The sequence below is a fragment of the Argentina silus genome, assembly GCF_951799395.1.
Source record: "Argentina silus genome assembly, chromosome: 8".
NCBI classification, from domain to species: Eukaryota; Metazoa; Chordata; class Actinopteri; order Argentiniformes; family Argentinidae; genus Argentina; species Argentina silus.
Genome location: NC_139662.1, coordinates 13,299,135 through 13,312,375, shown reverse-complemented (window position 1 = coordinate 13,312,375; position 13,241 = coordinate 13,299,135). Strand labels below are relative to the sequence as shown.

General features: G+C 41.8%; 1 protein-coding gene across 1 annotated transcript in view; it reads left to right on the top strand.

Annotated features, from left to right (window-relative positions):
- The window catches only part of arhgef10lb (Rho guanine nucleotide exchange factor (GEF) 10-like b), a gene marked incomplete at its 3' end in the record, with an annotated part of 41,522 nt that overhangs the window by 1,159 nt on the left and 27,122 nt on the right, over window positions 1-13,241 (top strand). The window contains 8 exon segments of the mRNA XM_083676048.1: window positions 3,888-4,223; window positions 4,441-4,468; window positions 5,537-5,610; window positions 9,786-9,980; window positions 10,284-10,420; window positions 12,073-12,187; window positions 12,728-12,831; window positions 13,004-13,081. Coding sequence (XP_083532174.1) covers window positions 3,888-4,223; window positions 4,441-4,468; window positions 5,537-5,610; window positions 9,786-9,980; window positions 10,284-10,420; window positions 12,073-12,187; window positions 12,728-12,831; window positions 13,004-13,081 — 1,067 coding nt within the window.

The following is a 13,241-nucleotide window of genomic DNA, read 5'->3' as shown; positions in this document are numbered from 1 at the left end:
CTCAGGTAACCCCCCCAGCTGACCTGCGTGAGGCTCATTCAGCCATCCTGTCACTGCAGGCTGGCCACATAAGCCTCCTGAGGGGAAAGGGTAAGAGCTGCTCCCTATGGGGAGCCTTCACCTGCTGACCATATGCTGCATGCATCAGAGTCCCTAACCCTAACCCTAGTCCCACCGGCCCATATGCATATTGCCCTTGACAGGCACCAATCCACCTGCTGAGAGTAGGGACAGTCTAGTGTGCCCTTGTTAGCTAGTTAGCATGCACTAGACATAGCAATATGAGACAGTAGCTAACCCTCATGTGAAAGTGTTTGGGTGCAGCAGGGCTGCAGGCATCAATTAGAAGTTTAAACTCACAGAGGATGACCCCCCAGCTAGGTTACCGCCTGACTTTAAATTGTTTCATAGACATGGTGAGGCTTTATGAAGCAGAATGACAGTGTCTGGCAATGTCAGTAACCCACTGTGCTGTAGAAACTGCAACTTAAGAGTTTCATATGAGTTACTGCTTAATGCAAGTCAATGAGATGGTGTTGAAGCTTGAGTCAGGTACTAGGCTAATAAAGACTGGCAGATCTAGGCCTGCACTACTAAAAGCCATATGCTGATATACATTAAGGTTTAATCCTCTCCCTGAACTGTTCCCCAAAGACTTGGCAGCGCTAGGACCTATAATCCATTATCCTTTTCTCTCTAATAAAGTGATGGTCAATTTCCTTCATGGACACCTTTTAAAGGAGCAATCTGGGATTTAAACAAAACAGTTTGTGCTGGAGAAATGTAACCACTCTAAAATTCATAGATAGAGCTATGGATGCAAGGACTGACCATCCTTGAGATCAAAATGATAGTTTTGACCATGTTTACAAACAACGGGGTAAAACAAGCTATTGTGGGTTCTGATGGGGGTAAGACAGTTGCACTAAGCTCATGAAGCATTTCTAAATAATATTCTTTAAGAATCAATAGCTATATTGTCGTGGAAAGTCTCCACTGTAGTATTTTATTTCAGCAAAGGTGAGATTCAAGAGTCAAGGGTCTTGTTAAGCCACAATATACGTTTTTATTACACTTGCAAGCGGAGAGACACTCTAAACTGTGAAATCTCTCAAGCAGCACAGCAACTTTCCCTCCTCACATCATGCCCCAGCCAAGAACAGAGATAGGGAGGTTGCCGGTTGGAGCATACCGTGTCTATAACAGGTACCACAAGTACTGTTTCGCACAGTCTACTTCCAACCTTCAAATCCTGTTTTGCCCAACAACAATACTCAGTAAATCTCCACAACCTGCCTTACCATAAGGGCCTAGTACATTGTTATAAGCAATATAGCAGTATTCTGTCTAAAACATTTCTATCAATAATATCTCTATCACAATATACCATTAACTTAAAAGTAAAAAAAACTGATGTACTCAATCCCAGATTGCCCTTTAATGACCTGGAAGTTTCTGACTGACAGGCTACATTGTGCGATTTTCACAAATGCAGACAATTCCAACCAATGGGAGGGTCTCATACTGCTAAGACTAATCTTCCACATCACGCTGTCTTGAGGCAATGTACACTGCACAAGGAGACCCTATAGTAGCTCTCACACTTGGCGATGTGACCGAGCCCCCTCTCACCCTCCACTTCAATGTTATTTTTTTAATAACAAATAATGAATCAATAATCAAAATGTACAGTATTATGTAGCTATTATTTAAAGTATTCTGTAAGTATGGTCCCAAACACAACTTGCACGTTGCCGTGGTTAACAGCATCCTGAATTCCCATAGGTTGCAGTAGTCTCTCTCACACTGCACGAGTAGAAAGGTGCCACGACCAAAGAATTCTGACACGTCAAAATTCAAATTGGACGTGATCACATTTTCCTTGACCAACTCAAAGTGCGAGGAGAGGTGTCAAGTTCACCCCAGATGACCCACTTTTACAGCCGGTGTCTGTATGTATATATATATATTTTTTTTTGCCTTTTAATCTATGTGTTCATCACGCAGGGTCAAATAACTAACAAATAAAAGTTGAACTTGTTTACTCATGTCATATTCTATCTATCTAATTATGTTTATGCAACAATTTTTTTATTCTTCAAATTTTCAGTTGTTATCTGTATTCCCCTCCTTTCCTAATGTCACATGACATCTCCTTTATTGTGTTGACCTTGGACAGGAAGAGTATTGCCTTAAGGGTGTTCCATTATACACACCCAGTTACTCAACAGCCTCTCTTTTGTCTGCCAAGTCTGAGTCAATTTCCATAAATGCATAAATGCAAACAGAAATATAAGTTACATTCTTCATAACTGTATAGCCGACACAATGCTCATTTCTCTCTCTACTTCTTCTTCAAGGTTCTCTGGTATGCCATACAGTATGTGCGATACTTTTGCTCTGCATTAGCACTTGCTAACTAGGCAGTCTCATTCATAGCCTACATCCTGGATATTTGTAATGTTGATAGTGCTGACTGGTGGGTCTTATAATGGCATACTAGGGGGTGAAGAAACAGGAGTTTACATTTTACATTTTACATTTTTGACCTTTATCCAAAGCGACTTACAACACATACATTTGTCTGAAGTAAGTGAATCATCTATAAGATCTATAAGTCATCATAAGAAAAATAAATCTATGCTTGGACCAGGGACCATTGGCAGTCACAATGCTAGAAGAAGCATTTTATTTTTTTAATTATTATTTACAGTAGAGAAACTGTACTGGGGGGTAGTGGGGATGAAGAGGTCTTTAGGAGGGACAGTCAAGATGTAGCATGAAAATCAAAGCAATGATCATGTAATAATAACTTCTACAACCTCTCCTTCCTAAGCTGTTGAAGACACTGCAGCTCCAGGGGACACAGTCATTGAAGTGAAGTGTAGCCAATTAATAAAAATGATTAGGTCACCAATTCAGTTGATAGTTGAATGAAACATTCTGTAGAATTGTATCCAAATCTTGGCTCATAATAAATACATTTAGGGTTAGGGTTAACCATATAAATACGCAATTGAGACGAACGTACCAGGTCTCCTTACAAATGCCATCCTAACAGTACTTGAGCTTAGTTGTGAGATACAGTTGTCTACACAGTGACAGTGTGGTGAATCTTTACACATTTGTGGAGAGATTCTCCTTCATGATATAACTCAGTACACATTGCTGTTGCCGTACCATTCCTGAGCCGTATCTTTTCCATGAAAAGGCCAGACCGACTTTTTTCCCCAGTACTGGTCAACCACAATACGACCAAAGATGGCCCAGTTACTACAGGAACGTATCAGTGCCACATTCTTCATACCAGAGCTGGCTCATAGCAAATTGCCAACTCTCAACCAGGGCTGGCCCCCCCCACATTCGGACCAGGCCTGGCCCATGTTATACTTGCCGTTTCTGGCACTGAGCCATATATACCACCACATTATTGTGGACCCATTTTTTCTGGACAATGATGCCTTTAATGAGTACTTTACAGGCTTAATGAAACCTTGGCGTACATAGATAAGTCACCTATAAGCAAATAATGCTACATAGGATTGGCAACATTATGCTACATTTGGCAAAGTGCCAGATGCCAGGATATGTTATAACACCCGTAATATAGTATGAATGCACTTATTATGATTTATGAGGCATCTATGTAGGCTTTATGAAAGGTTTATGAATGCTTCATTAAACCTTTATAAGTTTTAATTTGTTTAATGTGGTAACCAATGATGCTTTCATTAGTTGTTTCAACATGTCTACAAAGCAGTATCTTTCAGCTCAGAGTGTTTCAATCTCTGTCATCAAGTACTGTATGTCTACTTTAGAGAGTGTACTAGCTGACTGATTACACCTGTTACCTCTTTTCATTTAACTTTCTGCCCTCATGTCGTCAGGGTCCTTCTCCAATGGGGCCTCCCAAAAGGTAGAGGATGAGGAAGAGGAAGTGGAGGGTGAGAGTTTTGAGTTTGACGACAGTGACGAAGAGCATAAGAAGTTGGCAAACTCAGCAGTGACTAAGGGCTCTGGTGCTCCTGTGATGGGACCTGCACTAAACTCTAACAACTCAAACACAAACCAGACATCTCAAAGGAATACAATGGACCCCGGTGCCGCCCCAGACCCAGCAGTAAAGCTGGAATCAATGACAAAACAGTCAGAAATCAATGGAGGGCCCCCTGCTGGAAAGGATGACCAAAACATACACTCACCCTATTATTCTACCTGCTCAGGTGAGTCTTAACTAACCTAGCTAAAACGTCATACTATTTAGCCATTTATAGCAAGCTAAATAATAGTCTGGACACCATGCTTTCAAGATGAAGTCTGTAATTAAACCGTTTTTGTTGACATTGCACGCCAAAGTGAAAACGTTTTGCATACACTTTGCAAATGTTTTTTCACAACTGAAAATAAATAATTTTAAAAAGTATATTTTGTTTTCCACAGAAATGGTGGTCATGGAATCTCCGGAGGGGTAGGTTATTATGATTTTTAATCAAATCACTTATCGTTAAAGGTGCACTTCATGTCTGTTTCTGCTTACAGCGAGGCCCTAGAAAGTGGTTGTCAACAGATGGGTTGGTATTAACAAATGGAACTGCCACTAACTTGTTTGAATTCCGTTCTTACTGCCTCCAGATCACCAGATTACCATAGAATTTGAATGATTCATTAGCAGTTGCATCTGCCAGTGTGGCAGATTGTAAGGTGTACACCGGTAGACATCGCCAGTGTCCCCCAGTCAAGTACTCACTATCTCTCACTGAGTGGCAGGCTAGCCTTTTACATTTACATTTTTTACATTTATGGCATTTAGCAGACGCCTTTATCCAAAGTGACTTACAACAATACATTTGTTTAAGTAAGTGAATCATCTATCCAACAGTCATCATAAGACAAAGTAATCAATGCTCACACCAGGGGCCATTGGCAGTCGTAATGCCAGTAGGCTATTAAAAAAAAAAAAAAAAAAAGATTATTTTTTATTAGCAGGAGAGAACTTGTACAGGGGGGTAGCGGGGGTGAAGAGATCTCTGGGGTTGGGGTTAGGGTTAGTATGGGGGGGGGGGGGGGGGGGGGTAGGGAGGGTGAAGAGGTATTTAGGAGGGACTGTTAAGACTAACCCATTGCTGAGCAAAAGGTTGTGGGTTAAAAAGTAGTGGATGATCTCATCCATGATAGCTGTAGATAATTGACTCTCAGGAGAATGTTTATTGTTACTGCTCAATATCACTGTTGAATCATTTACTACTCAAATGACATTGAATGTCAGTCTCTTAGATGCTCTGACCTCTCATAAAGGAATAACATCATCACACACTAGAAGGCCACTTTCCTTCATTTCCTTCCTGTCAGGGCTGCCATCATTGGCTCTTCCCAATTTGCGCCCTCTCTTGATTTGAACTATCTGTCTGTTAGCAGAAAGTCACCTCGTTCTGTTTATCTTGACCTTTAGTCTACTTTTACTGGACCATGATCGTAATAGACCATAGACAATTAGAATAATTGCACTTGACGTCTGAATTTCTTTTCAATGTTTCAGCCATTCCACTTCTTCTGAGCTGGCAGTGTCACAAGAGAAAGAGGGCTACTGGAGAAGAAATAGCATCTATGATGGTAAGGGAGACTCAAGACACTCGCTGTGTACTGTTCATGTGTACAGTATGCTTGTATTCAAAAGTAACATTTACCTTGTTCTTGTCAAAATGTTTCCTTGCATTATAGCATTGAAAGAATTGAGGCTGTGTGCCATTCACATTATGTACAGTATAATGCTGGCCCACATCTAGCACTGTCTCTGCCACATTGCAACCTTCAGGTGGGAGTTCTGGGATTGAGTGCTACTACACCCCTGTCTTAAAAAAGGCTGACCGCATAGGTGCTCAGACAGGTCTGTGGTGTCACACACTGTGCACCTCCTTCCTTTTACCATGATACCGATAACATCCTGAATAGTCTTTAGAATTGACTCTATTTCTCATGTCCTCTCTCCTCGCTTCCTTCTCAAAAAGCATTGGAAAATATCTTAGGGGAGGAACCTTAGATATTCTTAGATGAAAGAAGGAAGCAAGGAAAGAGAAAACATGAGGGATACAGGAAATACTATTGGGACGCAACCACTGAGTCAAAGCACAATCACTGCATGTTACAGCATGTTATAAGCACTTTGAGACCAGCCCAGAATCACACACACTGAACAAATTCAACCCAAATCAGAGCAGTTTCAATCAAATTCAAATACATGCTGTTGTCAATCAAATGCAAACAAATCAAGGCAATATCAATAAACTCCAGACTATTTGTTGAAAGGAAATCTCAGTTGCTCTAAAAGAGAGACATCTATTTGGTGTGGAAACAGATTTGTGCATGGGTAGGCTGCTGAGAGCATACTAGGCATGGCCCTATCACGATCACGCTTTCTACTGATGATATGAGCTTTGTGCATGTGTGTGTGTGTGTGTGTGTGTGTGTGTGTGTGTGTGTGTGTGTGTGTGTGTGCGTGTGTGTGTGTGTTTGTGTGTGTGTGTGCATCCGTGTACAAGAGAAGGAGATCTGAGTTGCATGTGCGTGATCTCAGCTGTGTATGTGTCCTCACAGCAGTGTGTGTGCATTTGTTCAGTTCAGGCACCGTGTCGAGCCAAGGAGTGGTTCAGTGTGGTTTCAGAGCTCACTCTGCGACTGCATAAAGGTATACAATAATCCCCCCCAGACTAGTCTTGGCTAGCTTAGCCAACCTGTACTTGACCACTAGTTTTAGCAACCCCATCCTCTTGTCTCCCAGACCTCTGCTTCAAACCTACCCAGCATGGCAACATTCAGGTAACTTACCATGGTAGCTGTTAGGTAACGTTTGGGGAAACTGAATTGAAATAAAAAGGTATTGACATTTTTAACCCTTTATTATATCAATGTCATTATTGGATATCATAAATATTCCACCACTTGCAAACCAAATCCTCCCTGATATACAGTACCTATAGAAAGTCTACACCTCCTTTCAAAATGTTCACCTTTTGTTGCCTCAGAGCTTGGATTCAAAATATATTCAATGATGATTGTTTCCCATGGATCTGCACAGCCTACTGGAAACTTTCAAAGTCAAAGAAAAATAATGTTTTGAAAATGAAAAACCGGGAAGACCTGTTTGCAAAAGTCTACATTCCCTTGCTGTGGCTCTCCTGAAATTACCCAAATGCAAAAATGTCTTCCACAAGTTACTCAAGTTGAACTGGGTCCATAATAATAGTTCACATTTGTTTTGGAATGTTGTTTTGGAACATTGAGAACTCTGTTGAACAAATTGTCACTACAAACTGAGCGAATAGAGAGGAACAAAACTGCTCAGGAACGCCACCCAGGGGCCGGGGGAGACATGAAAAAACACCACAGAGTTGAATGGCTGAGAGGGAAAAGCACAGGACAACATCATCCCCGTCACTCTACAAATTTGGTCTAATTAAGTTTAATTAAATTTGGTTAATACCAAGTGGCCAGAAGAAATCAATGAATGAAACAAATTTATTTCAAATCCTTAATTGTGTTTGCAACAATGAATTCAAGTAATTCAACAACAAAATGTGTCTGTTGTGTGTTTCTTTGGTTTTACTACAAAACATTTGTAGTAAGTTTAATGCAAGTTTAGTGCAAATACAGCACATACATCGCCGTTTCCAAATCGGTGGTAGCTGCATCATGTTATGGGTATGCTTGTCACTGGCAAGGTCTGGGGAGTTTGTCATGATCAAGAGAAAATTGAGAAATTTGGTAGTTGAGTAGAATTGGTAGTTACAGCCTAATCAAAACAGTATGTAATTGATTCCTATTCAAATCAGGGACCCTACAAGACAAACATATTAATTCCAAAACTACATACATATATACATTAACCTTGCACTCAGATGGACTCAATTCAACATTTTGAGTAACTTGTTGAAGACATGTTTGCATTTCAGCTAATCTTCGGAGATCCACAGCAAGGTGGGTGTAGACTTTTGCAAACAGGTCTCTGTTTTTTATTTCTAATAAATTGCATTTGTTTAAACATTTTTCTTTCACTTTGAAAGAGTCCAGTTCAGTGTGTAGATCAGTGAGAAAACAATCCTAATTTAGTGTATTTCAATATCAGCCTGTGGTGCAACAAAAGGTGAACATTTTGAAAGGGGGTGTAGACTTTCTAAAGGCACAGAACAAACAGAGAACAATACAACTGGCTTTCCTACAGGGACATGAGTAAGCAGCAGTCATAGGAGCTCAGGCTTGCTATTCAAACACCTTCACCACTGCAAACACCAAATGTATTTATTGACCATGCTGTATTGACCAGGAGACGAGCTCTATTCTTCAGACTTTTTCACACAGAAATTGATTTTCCCATGACCTTGAGAGACACAAAGCACATGCAGTCTGCTGTAGCCAGGTGTGTGGGGGCTGAGGTGATATTCACTGTTTGGTTTGCAGGCACTCCTGTTGATGCAGCAGAAATGCCTGATGCAGATAGCAACACACACGCACACACGCACAAGCATACACGCACACACACACACACACACACACACACACACACACGCATGCACGCACGCACACATAACACAACCATGTTTTCAGTGTGAAACTAAATAATTTACTGTGCATAGTTCTTTTGGCAGAAAGACATGTGTAAGTTAGCCATACTGTAATCAATTAAGTGTTGCCTAAGATACCTCTTAAAACCACAATTAATAGAGGGGGAACACTATCTGACAAGGGAACACATACTGACGAGACACCGGCAATGTTTGAGCAAGGCTTTGTTGTTCTTTTTAATCCAATACCCTACAGATTTAGAGAGTTTCCTGTTTGCATTTTGTGGTTCGACGAAATGGTGGATGTTTGTCAAATATGTTGTTATTGTGTGGTGTATATGTGTTTGTGTGTGTGTGTGTATGTGTGTGTGTGTGTGTGTGTGTGTGTGTGCGCGCGCGCGTGCGTGCATGCGTGTGTGTGTGTATGCGCGTACGTACGCAAGCGTGTGTTTAGATAGATGGTTGGTTTCCATCAGGCTAGATTACCCTGCCGTTATCCGCATTGAGATCAATAACCCAATGCTCTTGAGTTAGCAACACTTAAATAAGAGGCAGCAACCACACAACAGCACAAAAAAAAATCATGATTCCTTGACAGGGAATTGTATAAATGATTCACTCTGTAAGGCTTATCGATCTCACTGCACCCAAAGTGTTATCTGTTACAGTGTTCTTCTACCACAGTGCAGGTTGGATATAATTCCTGTTTAGGATAGCAATGCCTTGGTTTTCATAGCAGTTTTTAGAGTTTTCTTTTACTGTGATTTTGCCCCCCTCCACTCTCCTCCCCTCCTATATGTTCCCAGTGGCTCTTTAGATAGTGAATAGTTCCCCTCAAAATCCAAATGATTCGCTTTTTGGCATCCTCTAACTTTGCCTATGGGCTTAAAGAATCAACAATCCATTATTTGGGTTTATTTACAGCAATTTATTTTTTAATATTTTATTATTTTATTAATTTACCCCAATGGCCTGCATTAGTCTTGTTGAGTGAAAACCCTAATGCCCTAGATCTAGCACGCTCTGCAGCCCAACATAAAGACCCCTTGATCCAACTAATAAAACAAGAAGTTTACCTTGATCAGCAGAATCACATGTGTTAATGCTCGGCTGGAACAAAAACATGCACACACCAGACCCTTCCAAGGATTGACTGAGACATCTGCTCTAATCTAACCAGCATGCCCTTAACCAGTGAAATAAGGTTGAAATGGTGCTTCTCTCTTCCAGGGAATCCTCCCACTCTGCTTGACGCAGGCACCCCAGGTGATGCAGCCACTCCTGAGAATGTCACCAGTCCACTTGGCTTGCAGAGTCCAGATGGAATGGTCAACAGAGACATTGTGTATTGCCCAGGTGACCTATCCAGTCCAGAGGTCATCTACGACGATGTTCCCTGTGAGAACCTCCGCTCTCCTGTGGAAGGTCAGCATTTATATAGCGTGTTTGTGTGTGTGTGTGTGTGTGTGTGTGTGTGTGTGTGTGTGTGGGTGGGTGGGTGGGTGTGTGGGTTTGGTGGGTGTGTGTGTGCGCGTTTAAGTGTGTGCATGGTGTATGTGTGTGTATGTGTTTGTGTGTACACATACAGTATGCAGACTTTTGTTTTGAGTCAATTGTGTTTTTGCTTCTCTAAAATCGCTTTAAAATGACCTAGCCAGGTCACCAAGCAGGAACTAATTAACAAAGCAGTATTCATTTGTCATACATATGTTCCCTGTTGGATGTCAGACATCTATGAGGACGTCCAGAGGCCTACGGACCGCCACCGCCGGAACAGCGACGACGGTTGGAGCTCCACTGAGTTTGAGAGCTACGATGAGCTGTCCGACAGCGATACCAAACCTACCGCCTGCAGCAGCAGTAAGGTGAGGCTCTTGAGCTCTAATGTGTTGTAATAAACCAAAGATATACGCTGTATATGCCATTTAGCAGGAGCTTTTATTCGAGGCAACATACAATACAGTGACTACATACATTGTTTGTATGCATGGCCCCAGCAAGAACCAACCTCTCCACCTATATGGGTCATAGTACCATGTTCTACCAACTATGCCACACAGAAGGATGCCTTTGCGATGTTTGTGTTTTCCAGTGAGGCCTGAGCCTACAGTATTTGGATTTACAACAATTACATCATGACACAATGATGGATTGGATTTATAGCTTAGAGGGCTTTTCGGTTTTAAATTTTATGGGGCGACAGCTCATCTAACCTCATCCACTGTTTGAAATAAAACAACTGCTGTCTGGTTAAACTCATCCCACATACGGTGGCAAAGCACACAGCTGATCTAAATACAACCTCTCCCCCCGCTTGGCGGAAGTGAGCAACGTGTGTTTAGCAGTCACTTGTACACGTGTGGCTCTGTCAGCAGTCTCTCTCTCTCTCTCAGTTCCTCTTCTTCCTCTCTGGGTCTTCCCTGCTCTTCCACTTCCATGTGCCACTGTTTCTATTACTGCCCCTCTTACTCTATTCTGTTACTGCTGTCGTTTCTGCATCAGGTTCTCTCTCCCCCCCCCCCCCGAGTCTGCGTTTGTTAAGGTTGGTTGTTTTGAAGCAGAAGGAATACGATTTCTGTAATTTGAGGGAGAATAGTTGTTATATCCTGCAGAACAAGATAGAACATAATCATGTTTAGGTTTCATTATGATTTGAGGGTTTTTGTGTGGATTAGGAACAAGGGGGAAGTGGTCTCTCTTGATAAGAAATGGGAAAAGCGTTGTGACTGAATGAAGGACATTTTTTGTGAAACGAAGTTGTACATTCGACATCATGAGGTGTACATTTGAGGCTCTCTTTACTTTCTTGAGTTTTTCTACTTCCACTTGAAATACTGTATTTTCAACGACCCTTTTCATTGCAGTTGGGGTTAACTCCAATTTTAATTCATTCGATGTAAGAAGTGAATTGGGATTCATTTCGAATCCAAAATGGCCCATTGTTATTTCTGTGAGGATTTTTCAATTTGTGAATTGAATTGAATTCAAATTGGATGACTACCCCAATCCTGCTTTCATCTTATCATCTTATTTCGCTGACTGCTTCTCTTGCTTCTGCCTTGACTCTTTCCATCTCTTTATTTTCCTCCTCTCCTCTCCTCTCCTCTCCTCTCCTCTCCTCTCCTCTCCTCTACTCAACTCCTTCCATCCGCTCGCCTCATCTGCTACCCTGTCCCAACTTGCTGCCCTGTCTGCCGTAGCCCTTACCAGATGGGCGGAGTCTGAAGGAGCGCTGTGCCAAGACCAAGCGTGAGCTGGCCGTGCGCTTGGGGGGGCGTGACGTTACCCACATCAAACAGAGCTATGACACCAAGGTAACAAGTCATCATAGGTTACAGATGGAAAGATAGACTTAGATAGGTGGATAGATAGATAGATAGATAGATAGATAGATAGATAGATAGATAGAGGCCATGGGGGATTCCCATGCTGATTTGTATAGCATGCTCTCACTGCTCTCTCTCTCTCTCTCTCTCTCTCTCCCTCCCTCCCTCTCTCTCTCTCTTTCTCTCTCTAGGTCCAGCAGCTCATGAAAGCAGCAAGAGATGGCACCAAGGACGGGTTGGAGAAGACAAAGACGAAGTTCACCATGATGAGCAGAATCAGTTTCCTGCGGAGGAATGACACCACAGGTAAACTTTGGCTTCGAACTCACTGACTGAATACCTAATCACGCGTTGAACCGTGGTTGAACCTTGCAGATGAAAGTTGATCATTATCGCTGTGGTCACGTCTCTGTTGCTGCTTTTATGGATGATTCTGCTGTAAAACCGATCACGTTTTCAACTATGATGGTGTTATATTAGGACTAGGATACTAGGATACTGTTGTACTGTAAGTGAAGTGGGCCTGAGCAGAGGGTCCTGAGAAGGGCAGCAGGAGGAGACAGACAGCTTTTCAGGGCTATGAGTTACAGCCACTGTCAGTGATATTTTTTTGACTAATAATGAAATATACCCCTTGCTTATAAGGAATATGACTTTTAAATAATACTAAAAGTATAGTAGACCAACAAATTATGGAATGCTTCAAATCATGCTTTTATGCTGCCCTCATGGAATGTCCTTATCTTGAAGCACAACAGATATTGTTTACTTATTGAGGCCCTGCATGCAGAAATCACTGACTGTTTTTTTTTTAAGAGGAGGATTTGTGTGTGTGTTGCATTCTAGAGGAAACAGAAGATGATACTGGTTATCTGGATGTGACTGTATCTGAAACGAAGCATCCGCCACCTCAGCTGAGCCCTATGCCAGAGGGACTTAGCCCTCAACAGGTGTGTGTGTGTGTGTGTGTGTGTGTGCGTGCGTGTGTGTGCGTGCGTGTGTGTTCTGAAATAAATCATACTGTATTGTGCTATGTTGTCTAGACTATATTTTTCGTCAAGAGGATTATTTAGATTTTGCATGATCAGTGTTTTGTTTGACATGGACTTGATCTTGGTCTAGATTATCCGACGCTACATTCTGAGTTCCATCGTACAAAGTGAAAGGAATTACCTGGACTCTCTCAAAAGAGTCCTGGAGGTGAGTAACTTTCAATTGATGTTCATGTTCTTTGTGGTTTGACTTGTCCAGACAGTTTGAGGTCATAGTAATTCACAGACATGAACTGCTGGCCCAGATGTTTTGCCTAATCATATGACCTAAGCAATAAAAACTCCAGGCCCTAGTTATAGGTCATATG